Below are 19,310 nucleotides of genomic sequence, written 5' to 3'. Positions count from 1 at the left end.
AAAATAAGATTTTCCTTATTAATAGTTTCTTTCCTCACTGTAACTCCAGTGACTCAGAAGGATATGTGTAATTCTTGCTTCTTGGGAGACTGAGGAGGGAGGATTGCAAGTTCAGGGTCAGCCATGGCAACTGAGTGGGATCCTGTCTCAAAATAAAAAGGGGTGGGATGTAGCTCAGTGGCAGAACACCACTGGATTCAATCCCTAGTACTGAAACAAAAATTAAATTCAACGGGCTGACAAGCAGAGGGTACACGAGATTTGTGTATATCAAGCTAACACGATATTTCACAGAAATAAAAATGATCGAATATTTAAAATGTGATTGATTCATTGTTGCTGAACAGTATGTGGTGCACCACAGTGGGAGGGTAAACATTAATGAATTTCAGTAAGTGCTGTATCAAAACCATAAATAAATACCACAGAAAAGTTTCTTTCCTCAGGCCACAATATCGATATGTTTGGTCAAGTGGGGGAGATGGATGAGAGGGAGGAAAAGAGTGATGGGAAGGGAGGAGGGGCCAGGGGAAGATGATAAAGTTTCCTTCTTATTTATTGGCTGTGACACATGAAGGTGAAGCAAGGAAAAACGAGGCACGTGAAGGTTAGGTGAAAAACAAAACAAAACCAAGAGCTTTCATTATTTAGTAACCTGCATCAAGCAGTAAACAACATATTGGAAACAAAGCTTCTGCTAAGAACGTGTCTTCCCTGCATGCAACTGAGATTCAGCTAAGTATTCAGATTTGGTTCATGTCCTTCACCTTTCAAATGAAAAAAGTCAAGTAATTGGCTGTGTTGAGAAAATATCTTCTGAGAAGGAAATTTCATTCTTGATTAAAACACAAGGAAAAGTTACTCTCCAGAGATGGGGAAATAGAATTACCCTGAGTTGTCTTTGCCCATTCAGTTGTTCTTGGAATCTTAGTTGTGAAGAGCTCTTGGGTGGACTGGTCTGTTTCTTCTGGGGAGAAACACAGTAAGATGCCTCGTCTTAAATGGTTATCAGTGACTGTGATGACAGCAACAACAACCCATGCTCTTTTCTGCCCCATGCAATGATGGAAGGGTGAATTCTATTTAATAATATGCCTTAGAATCACAATTCAATGTTAATGGTACATTTTTAATAACTCAAATTTATTTTATTTACTGTGTTGTGTTATTATTCTCATGATTATTTCCAAAAGCTTTTAGCTCAGGATCATTGTTTTATGATCCCAAATGTGACTATTAGATGTAGTTATGTATGAAAGCCTCCACGGTGTATTTATCTTCCTGCTCCACAAATTCCACAAATTATTTAGCTGAACTGGAAAAAAATAGATCATATGAAAAGACATATATTTATACCATAAGAGAATAAACATGCTTCTGTTTTTCCTCATGTGAAAAAGGGAGTGTATGTTTACTGACAAGCAGACACAATTCTGACAAAGTGTGGCACTATTTCTACCCTGGTATTATCTTGAAATTCTTACATCAAGATGACATAACAAATTACATTGTTCACTTTGCCACATACTAGATCCAAGGAAATCCTTGGTGGAAGTAATATACTGCCATCTTTTTTCCTGACCCAGTCTATTCTCTTGAGTCTGCTCACAAGGAAGATACTCATGATAGCTGGCAGGTGATGGTTCCTCCTTCAAGAAACCAAGACACATTACAAAACTAGGGAGTATTTCCTCAGGTGGTTTTTGAAAACTACTTTTTTATGCAAGCATAAGGACAGATGAGTGTTTGATAATAACTAAGATATATTTTCTCATCCAATTTTAATATTTTCTTCAAGATAGACTTATTATAAAATGTGTCCAGTCACTTTCAACAGACACACGTGAAGGATGGATTTACTTGAAAAGGGATGAAGGTTATTGGGGGGATAAGACCACTGGCTGAAACACAGCCATGTAGGATACAGCAAGCCCAGGACAAAGGAACCCAATGCATAGGCTGGGAACTTTTTCTTTTTGGTTCATTTTCAGCCATGACTCAGCAAAAAGGGTTTCCTACACAATGAACATATTTGTTTTGAGCTCTTTGGAAGCACATCGAGCTCACACCACCTGGTTTTCCTATCTCACGCTGTTTCTGCAGGAAACCTGAATGCTTGGTAGAGCAAGTTTAGCTGCCATTCCCACCCTGAGCCTCTTTCCCATCTGTCTTCAACTTGAAAGGACATTTTGAATCTGTGCCTCTTGAACTCTTCTTTCAATTTGAGGATCCAGTGTCAATGTCACCTCCTCAGAGAAGCCTTCCTGATGTGCAGGGTAGTTTGCTCCTTCAGGACGTTGCTCATTTCTCCACCACACTCATTGTCCTGTGTGTGGTGCCAGGAGCTCTAGTGATTAAGAACATTGTTTCCAAGCCTGGCTTTGACACTGGCTGTGTGACCTTGGTCAGATTTTTAAAGGGCTCTGTGCCGCAATTTTCTGATGTGTAAAATAAGGCAAGTGTCCACTACATGTGGATTAAATTTAAAATATACTTTATGTGGGGCTGGGGGGTGTAGCTCAGTGGTAAGAGCACTTGCCTAGCCTATGTGAGGCACTGGGTTCAATTCTCAGCACCAGATATAAATAAATAAAATAAAGGTCCATCGGCAACTAGAAAATGTTTTTAAAAATATGTTACGTGGATTAAATTTTAAAATAGGCATACTGTGTTGGGTGGCACAGAGGGGTCAGTGTTGTCACGAACCCTGGCTTCATACAATAGGGTGAGCTATCTAGGGTAAGAAGTCACATTTAAAAAGTTTTTTTGGAATTTACATTGTTTGAAATTTTGCTTAGCATTCAGAGAAGACTAATTTTCTTCCCAAATAGAGTTCCAAATTTTGAAAAATAAAAAAAGTACAGAATTGCTCCGGGAACATTTTTCTTCTTAGAATATAGTTGTCCCTAGGTATCTTCAGGGGATTGGTTCTAGGACTTACCACTATGAGTGCTCAATCCTTTATATAAAATGATCTAGTATTTATATAACCTATGTACATCCTCCTATATGTTTTCAATCATCTTTAGATTACTTGTAAAACCTACTATAATGTACATGCAATGTAAATAGTTGATATAGTGAATCGTTTAGGGGATAATGACAAGAAACAATTTTTAAAGAATATTTTTGATTCAAGGTTACTTGGATGGGGACTCCATGGATATGAAGGGCTCATTGTACTTGAAATTTTGTCAAGATGCTTGAAATTTTTATATTGAAAATCAGCATGAATAAGAGAAGGACAAACATACAGTTAATGTAAAATTATCAAGTGAGGCTGGTATGTTTTATAATAATAAAAAGAGACTTTCTATTGTTTGGAAACAACCAATAAGCATAGTGTACTTGTGGCTATAAGGACAATTCCTAAAAGGTAGGTCACTCATTAGACTGAAATATCAAAACAAAATTTACCTAGGGTGGTTTGCAGTTCCTCTTGACTAGGACTTGGTGAAATCATAGGTATAAAAGGTATGCCTCGTGTCTCTAAAGGAGCTGCAAAAGAAAAGTACCAATGTCGAAAACTTTTAATTCAAAGTCAGCACCAGTCCAGAATGGCATTATGTGAGATTCCTTCATTTGAAACAGAAAAGGGGAAACATCATATAAGTGATGATGAAGAAAGTATGCACAGAACTCACTGGAACACAGATACAAAATAGTGGAATAATGGTTCTCAGCTGTTTTTCTATCAGGACACATAATAAGTAACATTCTATGCTCAAACCACTCCATGAGGATACCTGGTCAAGATGGGATATGGGTAAGACACAGTTCTGGTCTGTTAGCTGGAGCTCTATCCCTCTATCTCCCACCAAAGTGAGCAGAGTGAATTACAAAATTGTAAGGATAATCTTGTATCTTTTCTAGTTTTATAAGTAAATCACTGGCAATTTTGAATGACATTAATAATAATTTCTCTGCAGCACTTTCCAATTTGTCACAGGCTAGTGTATTGTAACACTACAGCTGAGAACCACTAACCCAGCAGGAACTGTTAACTAGATGGGCACTGTAAGGCAGAATCATGAAGGTAAATGAGGTAGATGAGGATGCACTCAGTGATCAGTCATCTTAAATTGATCTTCAGAGCAAAGTCTTTATATCAGGGAAGCCAAGGCTTCTCTATTTCAGAAAGAGTAGTAACAAAAATGAAATGATGAAATGGGTTGAGAGGAAATGATGTTTCGATTATGATCATTTGAAAGAGACCTGCACTTTTGATGGTAGTAAAGAAAACATTTAGAGTTGGCCATTATGGGAAAACCATTACCTATTGTTGTCTCTGGTGGCTCGATTCTAAAGGTAACAGGTTGTAGAACTATGCCAAAAGCAAATCAAAGAAACATATTTATGAGAGTTCCTACCTGACAAGGTCAGAATCGTCTCTATATTTTCTACATGCATCCATTTAATCATTTGAACATTCTCTAAGAACCATAATATGAGAAAATTCTACTTTCTAGATGCCATCCAGGAAACTTTAAAGATCTCATCACCATCATTTTGTAGGCAATTGTTTTTTTTTTTTTTTTTTACCTAAAAGTACATCCATTGTCATAATATAGCTACATTTAAATTTTTAAAGGAGGTAAAATCAGTTGATTCAGTTCATAATTATGTTTTATAATTTTAGTATGATCTTCTATTCAATTAAAATACTTTCAGTCAGGTGTGGTGACACACACCTGTAATCCCAGTGGCTTGGGAGGCTGAGACAGGAGGATCATGAGTTCAAAGTCAGCCTCAGCAATTTAGTGAGGCCCTAAGCAACTCAGTGAGACACTGTCTCTAAATAAAATATAAAATAGGGCTGGGGGTGTGGCTCAGTGGTTGAGTGCCCTAAAGTTCAATCTTTGGTAACAAAAACAAAACAAAACAAAACAAACAAAACCGAAAAGAAAACCAAAAATCACTTTCAGGGAATATAAACTTACTATGTACTGTTACTTCATTTAACTAGGGGAAAAACCTTTCAGATTATATGATTAAATTTTCTCCAAAGAAATACTTATGTCTGCAATTTTCTCAACTTATTCCATACAGTCATTAAAATATATTTACCACAAGAATAATTTTTGAAAAGATATGCTTTATAATTGAAAATAAAGCAATTAATTTACCAGGTTCACGCTGAGAAACCTCCGGTTCTGGTTTATGGGGAAGGAGTGCATCTTTTGCAACTGAAAGAAAAAGATGATAAAACACTATGTACTTCCTGGAGTGAAGAGAACCCACTTCCCAGAAAGCATGAAGGAAGCAAAAGTACTTTCATGGTTAAGATCAAAGCTGAGGAGATCACCTCCTTCAAAAGGCAAAAATGCCACTGTGTAGAGAAGGGTCTGATGGCAGTAAACAGAAACAAAGTTGGTCACAGTTCACCCTGGAGCCTCCCTTGAGGGAAGAAAAAAAGGAAGAAAAAAAAAAAAAAGGAAATAGCTAATGTAATTAAACAGAATACGAGAAGCTAGGTCTCCTTAGGGGGTTTTCAGAGTTCATTTTCGCCTGGAGAGTTTAGCTGCCATTTGATATTCATGCTCAAATTCCACTGACAGCAATAGAAAATACATTATCTTAGATAAAGTGCATAAATGGCCTTCATATTGAGGAAAACAGCAAGAAAGACAAAAATCTGGAATATCTCAGGGGAGTGCAAAGTTTCATTTTAAATGGCATAAACAGTTATTGTGGGGAGAGAATAAAGCGAAAGGAACTGGTCAGTCACTAGAGGCCAGCACGTGCAAGCTAGTGAACGCTAGCTGCCTCGGTTTGCCTTCCTTAGTGATGGGCTCTTCACGTGTTACGTGTCTTCACGCTTGACATGTGTGCATATGGAAAGCCGAAAAGAGCTCAACAGCAACCTACTCATATCAGTCCCTGATGCCTGGCATATTTTTTGATGCTTGTGCTTTATTTTCCCAAAATAAAATAGATGGGGAACTTGATACCTTATTTCTTATGGAGGCAAATACTAAAATTTGCCTATTGTTCATACTCCATTTCTATGCTGAAATCTTATTCCAAGAGCAAGGTAAAACACTTCTTTGGCTCAGTTTCACCATGAGGAAGCCATCCTTAAGCCCACTCTCTCACTCAGAGGTTTTCCTACTACACTGAAGGTTTCATAAATACCAGTGTCTCTTTGGTAAGCAGTGTAATTTTCTTGAATCTTTCATGATGCTGGAAAAAAAAAAAACTAATGTTCAGGCTAGACCTCTGCCTCAGAAGTAAGACTGAGAAAACTTGAATTATGAGGCAGACAAGCACCACTTTATTTTTAGTGTAGAAATAGACTGCATATTACGGACTTTCTCTTTTTATTGTTTTTGGGAGTAGTTTAACTTGCATGCCACATCTGTTCTTAGTCTAGGCCACTAAGTACCAACTACATTACAGTTGTAGAGTTTGGTAAATTGAACAGAAACTTGACTTTTAAAACTTCTATGAGTTAAAATGTAACCATGAGGAGAATTTGAAAATCTAGATTTTTTTTTGTTGTTGTTTTAAAGAAAATAGGAAACTCCAAAATGACCAGTGGTTCTTGAATTTAGAGAAAATCCACCACAATACTAGATGTTTCACCTTTGCCATGTAGTGTTTTTGGGAATTCAAACAGTAAAATATGAGGAATTTCCAATTGTAAATCAAACTAAATATTTATCTGGAGGTTGAAGGAGAAAGCACTTTGATTTGGCTCTGCAAAATTCATGAACATACAAAGAAGCCCAGAGTTTATAAACAGCCTAATTAATTACAGTACTAGACTATACAAAAAAGAGTTTGGATGAAGAAAGAAAATGCTGAGAAAAGATGTGCTACCAATAAATTCACCATACTGTAAATACATTACTTGCTGCTGCTTTAGTTTACTGAGAAATTTAGGCTAGGGTAATGTGGATTCCAGCTGCTAAAACTGGCACTTTTCTAGAAAGAAAACCATGAGGTGATGATTTAATAAACTGCCACAGCAGACTTTCTAAAGCAGGTGAAATCAGTGGAAAGGAAAGAAGTAGAAATATTTACAGGAAAGGGATATGAATCATTCTTCTACTTGATCCACTGCAGTTCTAAGAAATGCAAGTTATTATTCTTTTCTTTTTCCTATGTGACATTCATCTGCATACTAAATTGAGCAAGAACTCAATCCCCAAACCCTATGTCTTCCATGCTAGGGGACAAGTCATAAATCTAAATAATGATGATAATTTATTTGAGAGGCAGTTTTGATTTCCTTATACTTACCATTATTACATTGTAGACTTAATTATGTTAAGCAACTTACCATTTATATTAACTGGCCAATCAATTGTATTAACTCTCTTTTTAAATAAAGCATAACACTTCAAAGAAAAAGTCAACTAACAGAAGGCAATTATGAGTTCCTTTTTCTTAGCTGTGCATCCTTAGAACTGGTCTGAAAGGAACCAGGATTCCTGTTCTGGGGCCCACTTTCCAAGCATTACCTGTGCTCTTGGGTTACCCTTTCTCCCTTCTCCTCTGAGACTTATTATTTTCCATTATTTCTATTATCTCCTATTTCTCACCATCAGTCCATGTCTCCATTTCTTCCCGAGTTCCTTCCCCTCTACTGATTTAATTGCTCAAACAGTCCAACATCATAAAACCCACACCCCAGAAAACAAAAAGTCATTCGTTGGCTTCCCTTTCAAACTATCCCTCCCACTCTCATTTCTTTAATCAAAGACTTGGTATCTGCCTCTACTTCCTGGACTCTTACTGTCTTCTGTATCCACTATAGTCTGCCTGCCATTCACCAAACTACAACCATGGACCCACTATGGATATGTCTTGCTCATAGTTCTGAAGTCTAAGAAGCTCTGAAAATAGTCTTCAAAAATTTATTCAACAACAAAAAGTGGCTAGAACTGATGTAAGCGCTTACAGTTTTTATGAATCCTGCTTACTGTGACTATTCATACTTCTCACTGCAGACATATCAAAATAATTGTGATCAATGATGTTCATATACTTTCACCTTTTTAAAATCTGAAAATTGCTGAATTCTTAAGCATGCAGACCAAATGATACAAATAATGGCATCCTGGACCTGCACTGTCAGGTCAGTAGCCTCTTCTGACCCCTCAACATCTCATTGTCCTTGTCGGCTACTTTTCCCTTCTTGAGATCCTTTCCTGTCCCAACTTCTCTGGTACTTTTGGATCTTTTTTGACAGCAATATCTAGAAACTCCTCTTTGTCTGCACACTTCTTAAATGTAACTTGTGTACCCAAAGTATTTGACTTCTGACCTCATGTTTTCTCAGCCTACGTGTTCTATTGAATAATGCTAACCAAGATTTAAGACCATAGAGATATAGAAAGGTAATTCCTAAATTCTCATCCCAAATCCTGACTTCCACTTATAAATCCAGAAAAACATTTTTGATAACCAGTTAGACATTCCCACCTGAAAATTCGAATAGCCCTGCATACCTAACAGGTATAAACCCAAGCCTTTGTTCTTCCTTCCATATTCCCCATCTTAATTAATGGTATCACCATTTGCCACTTGCCCCAACTAGAAATAACAGCATCTTCCTTCTCTAATACCATACAGTCATTCCTAGGTCTTACCAATTTCATCTCCAAAAGGCCTTTCAGCATTATTCCCTTTCCTACAATTGCTAGTTCAAATATTCATAATCACCCTTCTAGGTTAGTGTGAAATTTCTTATGTGATTTCTTGTCACCAATCTTTTGCCAGCTTATAGTCCACATTTTAATCACAACTGTCTTTCTAAAACACAGACCCAATTATATCACCTCCATGACCAAAAAAAAAAAAAAAAAAACCAACAAAAGCATGCATACTTTAATGTCAAATGGCCTGTAGAAAAAAATTTAGTCCTCAGCATAGTGTTAAATACACTCAACCATTTGAATATAATTGATGATTCACATCTTTATCTACCACTAATCTCACTCACATGACCAGCAATTTAGTGCTTCTGAACTTCAATAGTTTTGCAGCTGGGCCAAGTGCTTTTGTTACCCTTCTCTTTGATTCCTTACAAATCAATAGCTACCTACCTACTTACCATTTAACAATGGTTTCAAAGCTCTTTTTTCTTGGTGATGCCTTCTCCAGTTCATACATTTAGAATTTATTATTTTATTGTAATTTGCTTCTATCACTATCTCACTAATCATTGAGATTTGCCTTATTTTATACTTATTTGTAGGTATTCCTGTTTTCTCCACTGCAATATTGTGTTGAATGGTAGAGAGCATATCTAATTGTCTTTTTTATCCCTGTTGCCCAAAGTGTAGAACTGGGCATCTAATTATTATTTACTGAATGGAACATGCATTGGTCTATTTTTTGAGTGCAAATCTGGAAAGATGAGCACTTCCCATGAACAGATACTGTACTTTATTAAAAAGCATTTAAAGACTCAAATGGCCTCTCCCCCAAATCTCTAATTCTTCTCCTGGGAGTTGTAAAATAGTAGTAAATTATGGCTTAATGCCATTATTATATGAACACACTCTGTGGAATATAAATAAATAATTTGTTAGTTACACCAGTAGCTCATTTAGTTTAAAGAGGTTTTGAAGAGGAAAAGTGCTGAGTCACTAAAACTTGGAAAAACACTGATATCTAATATGCCACCAGATCCATAGCAAACTGTTGATAACTCCTGATTTAAATTCTGATGAGAGATTATGTCTTGTCTGAAGAAAAATTGATAAAAGAACTATCAAACAAACAAAATTACATAATGCATCCTTCAGGGAACAAAATAAGCTTTAGGAAGAAATGGTAACATCTGTAGAAGATGATGGTACTGACCATGAGGCATTGCAGAATGATAACAGTGTGTGATGTTAAGGAGGTAATTCCTATTCAGCTCATCCCTACTCTTACTTATGTCAAAACAATAATGATGGGAATTATTACCTACTATTGTCTTGGTTTGATCAATTCTAAATGCATTGTTCTCTAAGATTATGTAAGGAAAAAAATTTATAAGGTGAATGTCATGGTCAGGGTTCTCCCTAATACAAATCTGACAATATTTTAAAGTAAGTAATTTAAGAAAATGATTGCTTTACTGAACGCTAACTCAATTATCACTTTAAACAACAGGGCTCAATTTTAGGAAGTATTTATAATTAAACACTCATTCTTTATTAGCTTACACACCAAAAAGGCCTAATTGAAAACATGAAGCTAACTATGAAAATGCCAAAGTTGTAACTGCAAAGAAGAAATTTCCAAAGACAACAGACACTATGAAAATTTGGCACCTTGCCCAAATCTACATTTTCTTCCTAGCTCACTCCCAATGACTGAATTCTACTCAAATTCCTGGTGGCCAGAGATTGATCACAAAGCCAAGAGAGTTCTTCAAGTAGAGGCAAACCCACAAGGAGGACAGAGCTTGGGTAAGCCAGGCATTCCAGATTTAGACTCCAAGTTAAACAGCACCTCTTACTATCAGATAGAATTCTTTGCTCTGAATTCTAAATTATTCCTCCATGGCAGACTGGAGAAAAGTCAGTTTTGTTCTGGTCTGGATATGGAATGTGCGCTGAGTTTGTTGATTACTCAGTAAATGTAGTTTATAATTCAGTTAAGTAGTCAAAAGATTTTAAGGCCTCACTAGGTTAAGCCTGTGGAATCTATAGAATGGAAGAGCTGAATCAGGCATGATGGTACATGCCTGTAATCCCAGCAGCTCAGGAAGCTGAGGAAGGAGAAGGTGGAGTTCAAAGCCAGCCTTAGCAATTTAGGGAGGCCCTAAGCAACTCAGGGAGACCCTGTCTCAAAATGAAATACAAAAAAGGGTTGGGGATGCAGCTTAGTGGTTAAGTGCTCCTGAGTTCAATCCCTGGTACCAATTAAAAAAAAAAAAAATAGAAGGAGAAGGAGGAGGAGGAGAAGAAGAAGAAGAAGAAGAAGAGGAGGAGGAGGAGGAAGGGGAAGGGGAAGGGAAGGGGAAGGGGAGGGGGAGGAGGAGGAAGAGGAGGAGGAGAGGAGGAGGAGCTGTACGGTGAATCCTAGGCTGGTTTCATATTTACTATGGGTCTACAAATTCAAGTTTGTTACTTCTGATATCTCTCAGAATATATTTTGAGATAAACATCATGATAAAGCATAACTCTCTTGATTATGGCATGTTATACATTTTTAGACTTTTATAGAAGAGTACATTTCTCTAAGATATCAATATATATTAATTACAGTTTACCCTCTGATTTTCAAGGTGTGAACTTCAGGACCTGGTAAGCAAGGTACTGGGTTCATTGGGAAGCAAACCTGAGCCTAGATACAATCCCGAAACTGTTGGAGTGCAACACAATCCAGTGCTTATACACTTCTGATTCTCGAGTTAAAAATGACTTGACTGGTTTGTGAGAGTTGTTTAGTGGTCTCCCTAAGGCCACCTTGAAAACTTCATGTAGTTAGCAGTGACGATAAGACCCATGAAATGTCTAGATTCTTGCAGTTCCCACTCTGGATATTCCCACAAGCGTCTCCTCATAAGTAGACATAAGTCCTTCTCAGATGATAGGCAAAAAATAGATTTGTAATTCTTTCTTTTTTGGAGGGCAGCTTCTGGGGCCTGAACCTAAAGGTCTTATATGTGATAAGAAGGTGTTCCCTGAGCTATCTTCCCAGTTCTTCAAATCTTTTTATGATGAGATAAATTTGTTTACCCAGTCTATTTCCCTATAAATCCATAAAGTAGAATTTGACAGAAAACAAAAACAAAAACAAAAACAAATGCTGGGTATAGAAAAATTTATGAACCCAAGTAAAAGGCTAAACATAATTACCTCTATTTATAGAATGCCATGTTATCATTCTTTGTGCAGGAAAAAACCCACAAATTATTTTATCCTTTGGTTTGGTGAAAAATGTGAGCGTAGCATGTTAGAATTGGCAGGTTCTTGGAAAGACATTCTATCCTTGGCATAATTCTCTATCTTCTGATTGCAATAACAGCTTTACTACATGAGCAACTGGACAGCTCTCACAAGATCTCTGAAATATTCAGACCACATATGATACAACACAGCATTTTAGCCTAAGTGAATCTTGACCTCACATCTATCAACTCTCATGTTTTGGGACCGCTGAATGCAGTCGAATGTGCTTGGCTTAAACAGGAAATAAAGCATTTACCAGGTGTAGTGTATGATGCTTCTGGACTTGGTGACAGTTTGGGTTTTGAAGTAGCACGCTGGGTCCCCTTAGGAACTGAAAGAGAGAATTCAGTTCATGAGTTGTTTGATTTCGGCATCTCAGTCACGCTTAACACATAAGGCCTGGCAAGGAATAAGCTGGAACACTGATAAATCAAAAGTACTGTTGACACAGTAGCTAAACAGAAAAGTAAATCGTAAGCTCAGGGAGATGAGATTAGAAATCCAAATACTTTTAGGAAGATGAAGTCTGAGTAATCACAAAATTTGACAAAACTTAAGGGAATGATGAAGAACTTTTTGAACTCTTCATTTCAGAGGAGACAGCAATTAAATAAATGCAAGAGAGCTTTCCCTTTTTGGATAGTTTGCTTGCTTGAGTTCTTAGACTTACTCTCATGTCTTTCATTGAAGGAGAAGTCAGTGAAGTCAGAGTGGAACCCTACAAGCACTGACAAGGGACAAATCACCTCGGGCAACAGCAGAAAGGCAAGTGGACAGTGTGAGGACAGGTGGATTCACTCCATGCACCTGTGTTTCTCAGGCCTTCAGGAAGCTTCAAGTAAACACGTTTGCAAACTACACTTTTCTTTCTACATCTGTTCCTTTGGAATAACAAGGTGCTAATGTAACAGGTACCAGGGAAACATGTCTAATATGTTTATAGTTCACTTTACAATTTCAGAAATGCCTTTATACAGATTATGCCTTTTGGTTCTCATCATCATGCTAGGAGAAAGGAATTAGCTACATTCAAAAGGTAAAGAAATAGACAAGGCTCATATTACTATAAAGTTTCTTCAACTTCTCAAGGATCTTTATAAGGAATTAGCTACATTGAAGAATCTGGCATTGAAGAATCTGACCATATCCTGATTTTCCTACTGTTTACCCTAAGAAAAACTAGGAGCATCCAAAATTTTGATGTTTATATTACCTATAAATATAAAATTAACAATAGTAATGTTATTACTCATGAATGTAGGAATCTAAAAATCAAACTTTATGAACCTCTAAAATATTCTTGGTGATTTGTTCCAAATTTTGAATCCTGCTTTGCCCTCAAATGCCAAATAAAATTTAAATCTCTAATTTATAAACATACTTTACATTGAAATAGCAAGAAAGGTAACATGACCAATTATAGAATTTTATTCTAAAAAAAGCTGTGGATGAATAAAATTGTGTTATACTTTGAATGGTTCACATTGTTAGATGATATTCTTTTTATGCCCAGCATAATTTACATTGGTATTATACATATAAATAGAACATTCTAGAACATTCTGTCACTCAAATGACCTCTTAAAATTTACAAGAGCTGGCCAAAGGCAAGGGAAGAGGTACTAAGATTTGAATATTTGTCTTTAAAATATTTTGTGATATGTATGCAATCATACACACATATTGTTAAAAGACTAAAAATCGAGGATACTACTAGAACCTATGAAGTAAGATTCATATTCTCACTATGGGTAGGAGAGATCTTAATTATACCCACTTTAGAAAAGAATTAATTAGAATGCATTTTTTTCATGATCAGTTTTCCAAATTGTTCCCTTACATTAAGTAACACTGGCAAAGCCAGAAGTATGAAAGTTGCAGCTACTTCCATCAGAGATGCTGATGGTCTGGAAGCTTCCCCAATTGGGACAATTACAGGATACTCTTCTTACAGTTTGGCAGCCCCTGCAGGTTTCAGAGAGTGAATGCATTGAGTCTATGAATCAATCCATTCTCAAGTTGCACATCTTGTCAAGAAAGGTTAGCTAAAGGTCTAAATCAAAATTAAACAAATTTGAAACTTAGAATATAGTATAATAATGGGAAATTAGAGCAAGCTCCTAATTTATACTACATTTTTATAAGTACAGACTTCATATCTCCTTTATTTTTTTTTACTAACCAGGAATTTTTAGCCTGAATGACTTAACTCCCAGTTTTTATTTTTCATTTTTCTCTTGTATTTCAATGTCCATTTCTCCTTTCTTTTAAAATTCTTTTCTATTCTGTATATTCAAATAAAAAGTTGAGAGCTGCTTCTCATATAATTTTAAAATTCATTTTAAAAGTGAGATTTTTAGTTTTCTATCAACAAATTTAATAGACTTGATTATTTCATAACTGTTAATTTTTAAAATTTTAATGTATTTTATCCCTATCCTATTCATTAATATTTATTAGTTCATCACCAATCATTTTAACCAGGACTTTTTATATCTTGCTATTTCAAATGTAGTTATTATTTAAAACTTCTTATTGTTTGGGGGAATGTTATCTTGGTACTTCCATATATTTATGTATCAGTGTATATTATTTTCATAGTAAAGTGTTGATAACTAATTAAAACAACTTTAAAAATGCACTAAAGAAGATAAATTTTAAAGTTATTAGTTAGTTTAAAGAATTTTTCTTTAAAGAAAAATAAATAAATAAATTTTCTCTCAGAATCAGATACCGACCTAAAACTTTACCTTTTCTCCTCCTTCAGTGGAGTATCCAAGATATGATTAAAATACTCATAGTAGAGTCAAGAATTACTACCTGGATCGAGAATAATTTTGATGCTGCTAAATATTTTTCTTTTCCAGATCACTAGGGATAGTGAGGCTTCCTCTCCTGTTATCCTGGGAAGGAGGTGCACCTCAGATATTTTTTGTAGGTAGATCATATATTAATGATAATTTAATTTAGGTGATTGCCTGAGGGAAGTCCATTCAGAGATGGTGGAAGGGTGAGAAGGACAGTCTCAAGGTGGGAGAGGAAAAGGGAATGGACAGGCTACTTTTGCTAAGAAATGCTATTCTTGGTTAGCCCCATCTTAAATAAGGGAACATGAGGGAAGCTTAGGGGATTAAGCTCCCCCAATGATAAACTCTTTGAACAAGCCTAAAAATAAATATCTTTTAGTAGACGCAGATGTGCTTTATAAGGGTTAAAAAACTCAACCTGCTATAATCAAACAGAATAACACTACTCATCTCAAAATTTTCAAGCTAAAATATAAAATATTTACCTGGTTGTGTTTGTGGGATTCTTGGGCGTGGTGATGTTTTTGGCTTGGGAGGAGCACGCGGTGTCTGCCAGGGAGCTACAAGAAAGACATGGTTTTGGAGCTCTGAGCCCTTCAAGAATCATAGTTCCTAAGCCTCTAGGAGTTTAAAGATGTTGGTTGAGCAACTGAAGACCAAAATACATGGCAAGTGCAACTAAGCTCCTAAAGGACTACAGAGTAGAAGAAGACAATATTTTTTAATACAGAAGACAAAACAAAAAGGTACACTAAATGACATCTAAGATATTCAGCTGGCAAAATGGAACTGTAGGGATTTCAGAAATATCTCCTTCAAATACCTATTAAATAGGTTGAAAATAAATGTCATAAAACAAGATTTGATTCTTATTATAAATTTACATCATTTCATCAGAATATCCAGGTGTGTTATTTTATAAGACATGTTTTCTCTAAATAAAAAAATCAAGTTACCAAATTATATTCCAAATATACAGTACATATTAATATCAAGTACTAATGGGGAAAATTATTCTTACTAAACAGAACACAATTTTGTTGGCTATATTGGGGAAGAAAAATTGAATAGCCAAGGTATTTTTGTGTGGAGTGTTATCCCTTTGCTTGATGATTCCTGAGAAGTTTTGGGACATTCAGTGTGAAACCAATTGCTGCTTCATCAAGAAAATTAAAAGTACATCCTGGCAAAGGAAGAGAATTATCACATGCACATAGCGTCTGTGGAAGCATCTTATTTGGTTGAACTAAATGGGTTTGGGATAAAGATAAGAAAAAATATGGTATGACTATCAAGCACGTTCAGGCAGCTTAAGAAAGGTTTGCTGAAAACAAGGGTTATTAGACACTAGAAGTTTCTAAATGAATCTGCAGAGGCTTCTTCTCGTACTAAATCAAAATACACAAGGTATGCAGGAATCTTCTTGCCTGTAGAGAGAAGAACACTAGGACATGTGGGAGATTACTTTGGTTTAGGAGCCTGGTGGTTTAGTTCCCTTTGCTAATCACTGATTTACAGATTCAGGTTCTTCATCAAAACTTACATGAATTTTAAGAGCTTTTCTAATGCTAAAATTCAATGATTTGTTTGTTACAACCTCCTTGCTTGCTGAGGTTTAAACTGATGGGCTATTTGTTCCCCAAAAGATTTATGAAGGATCATGTGAAGAAGGTAAAGGCACATTATGAAGCAATTCTATGAAAAATGATGCAGAATAAGAAACAGTAGTATTACAATTAGATATTTCAAAAATATAAATGATTAGGCTTATTGAGGATAAACTTTGGAAAAGTTAGGTACAGATTCCATTCATGTAGCCAATGTAGAATTCTGGGGGAAAAAATGTTTTTAGACAACATGTATTAGGATGTTACAGAGCACAATGAGTAGAATTAATATCCCTATCTCCCTTGGAAGTAGAATCACATAAAAATAGCTTAACACCAATCAAAACACAAATTTGGGCTTATTGATGATAAACTTCTCTCCATGGAAGCCTGCAGAAATTGAGATTTTTCCTTGGAGGAAGAAGCACACTTAATTTCCCATATTGGTGACTTGTTTTCATTTATCTCTAACTACAACATCAAGCAAACCTTTATGACTGCCAAAGTTAATGGTTTGATTTCAGTTTCTCTTACATGTATCCAGTGAAATGACCAGACCACTGCAGGAAGGAGCGGAAAGAAGTAAGACCCTTGCCTAATGATGAGGTCACTGGCCAGTGCTGTTTCTCTACATGCATTACACCATGAAACCTGTTTTTGGAGGTTCCTTTTAATCTCAAACACAAATTAGATATGTTAAAATACTTTTGACATGACCACAAAATTTATAAAACTAATCAAGATGATAAAATAATTATGCGTGTCATATATATACATACTTAAAAGTAGGATATAAATGTTCTTTCCCAGAAACATTCTTATTTCCTGCATTAAACACTTGAAGACTAGCTAAGAGGTGTTTTTCAGCATTTTGCTAACAAACATACACAACATTGCCATTTGAGAGATTACTGATAGATGGAGAAGTGGCACATCAGACCAGTAGGCTCACCCATCAGAGACTGTGAGTAGGGTAATGAAACCGGGGCTTCTGATGTCCAGAAGAGACGCACATTGTCATGGCAAACACTCACCTCATGCATGAAATACGAAATAGTGTATTTACCAGGTTCAGTCTGAGGCTCATCAGGGCTGGGTGGGATTATAGTTTGGGAAGGCAGAGATGACGTTTCTATGGTAATTGAAGGAAAGTATGCGGGGTTACTATAATGACACATCCTGATTATAGACAACAGATAGAAAAGTAACAGAGTTTTAAAAATAAAATTGAAGTCCGTAGGAAAACAGTATCCCGACTTCTTCATAATTCATTTAGTTTAAAAAAATACTTAGTTGGTGCCAGGTTTCAAAGCACTTTTGAAGTAAACAACATCATTACATTTAAATTCTTCACACTAGGAGCCTACCTCCTCAACAATTCTAGAAAGATATATTAAATAAGAACCATGAAAGGAAAGGTAATAAAAAAAATGTTATGGCACAAGTCAGTCAGGAAGCATAGCATTCTACTTAAACAATGAAGGAAAAAGAATCCAGGATGTAAATGAATGTGATGGAATGAGTGTTAATGGGAAGTCTGCTGCTAGGTAAGAAAGTATAAATGAATCATCATACAAAAAAGCATTGCCTGAAACATTCAACACAATTCCAAACTGGTGAATGCTTAATGCAGGAAAAAAGATGCTTTAGATTCAACCGTTTGGCTGATGTAAGCAGAGAAAGGAGACTAAGGTCTTGATGCAAAATCAAAGAGAAGAGACATTTTTGGACAATGGTTATAAGCAGGAGCACCTAGAAAGAAAATGAACGATGTGACAAAGAATGGTGGTACAACCAATGAGTGAGACTCTGAGGGTCTGGTGATGGTGTGATAAGGACAGAAAGAATATGGGTTAGGTGATTGAGGTTGTCATTACCTAATGTGGTCACAGGAGGTTCAGACACATATGTAATAGACTCCACAACTGTATCAAAACAAAGGAAAACTGTTTTAAAACCTGTAAGATGTTAAGTTATCCTCAAGTATTTCTCCCTTGAATATCAATACACCTCATTCTCAAGAATTTGCATCATAATTTGCAGATAGAACAATGGATTTATGTGGGGGGTGGGTGGGGGGCCATAGGAGGAAATTCTATTTTGTGACCTTAATTCTCTAATGTTTTAACAGTCCTAACTTTCAAATGTTGCTATGCTCCAACTTTTAGATTTTTATTTGCTTTTAGAATGAATAAATTTTAGAAACTTATTTGTTTTCAAAGTCAATTATCACTTTAAGAATCCAAGAATGTTGGAAGCTATAGCTCCTCCGATCTGTTCAGTTGTAGGTCAAGTACCATAGTTAAACATTTATGTTATATGGATGTAACACATTCTAATTAAAAATGTGTTAGACAGATGAACTGTAGCATGAAAGCCTTTACCACCTTTAGGTTTTGATTCCTCTGTCCTGAAAGGTGCTTTGGTTGTGGGATATATATAATCTGTTTCAACTGGTATTGGGAAGAAACAGAATGGCTGGTTAGTGGAGGGCAGCCCAAAGAACCTGTCATAGAACCCTGTGTTTACCTCGAAAACTTGGGTTAGTTATCTTAAGTATATACACTTATGAGGATAACTAGCATTCAAGAAGATTATGAAGATTACTACAATTTAGTAGGACTGAAATGAAGGAAGGAAATGAAGGCAGTGTGCTTTCTGAGAAAACACATATGCACACAGACACACGTGCACACACATCACACCATAACTGGCAGTGTCTCCAGCAATGATTACCTGGAACAAAACAAATAATTTCACTTCTTTACATATTTGTGCTTAAGAGTTCTTATAAGAAAAAGATATAGAATGAGTTCTTAGAAAGCATGGGTACGAATCCTAAAAATTATATGAAAATGAAAATTTGTGCACATATGTACATATTTACATATGTACATGTATTAAAAGAGTGATCAGAATATTAAAAAATTAAATTTTTCATTCAGGGAGAGGAAACCAAACAAGGAAATTGTGAAACTTGCATAGCAGCGGATACT

At 35.9% G+C, this 19,310-nt stretch overlaps 1 protein-coding gene across 11 annotated transcripts in view; it reads right to left on the bottom strand.

The window, feature by feature from the left end:
• The window catches only part of Abi3bp (ABI family member 3 binding protein), a 235,960-nt gene that overhangs the window by 42,364 nt on the left and 174,286 nt on the right, over positions 1-19,310 (bottom strand). For 6 of the 11 annotated variants that reach the window (XM_047564816.1, XM_047564818.1, XM_047564824.1 and 3 more), the window contains 8 exons: positions 18,192-18,239; positions 17,381-17,446; positions 15,193-15,267; positions 12,157-12,231; positions 5,127-5,186; positions 4,277-4,324; positions 3,418-3,498; positions 890-967 (listed from right to left, as the gene is read on the bottom strand). In XM_047564816.1, coding sequence (XP_047420772.1) covers positions 890-967; positions 3,418-3,498; positions 4,277-4,324; positions 5,127-5,186; positions 12,157-12,231; positions 15,193-15,267; positions 17,381-17,446; positions 18,192-18,239 — 531 coding nt within the window. The remainder of the gene's footprint in view (positions 1-889; positions 968-3,417; positions 3,499-4,276; positions 4,325-5,126; positions 5,187-12,156; positions 12,232-15,192; positions 15,268-17,380; positions 17,447-18,191; positions 18,240-19,310) is intronic. The other 5 variants (XM_047564821.1, XM_047564817.1, XM_047564823.1 and 2 more) reach the window with 5 other exon arrangements.

Source organism: Sciurus carolinensis, chromosome 9 (genome assembly GCF_902686445.1).
Source record: "Sciurus carolinensis chromosome 9, mSciCar1.2, whole genome shotgun sequence".
Lineage (NCBI taxonomy): Eukaryota > Metazoa > Chordata > Mammalia > Rodentia > Sciuridae > Sciurus > Sciurus carolinensis.
Note: the sequence above shows the minus strand (reverse complement) of the source record. Positions and strands in the feature narration are given on the sequence as shown.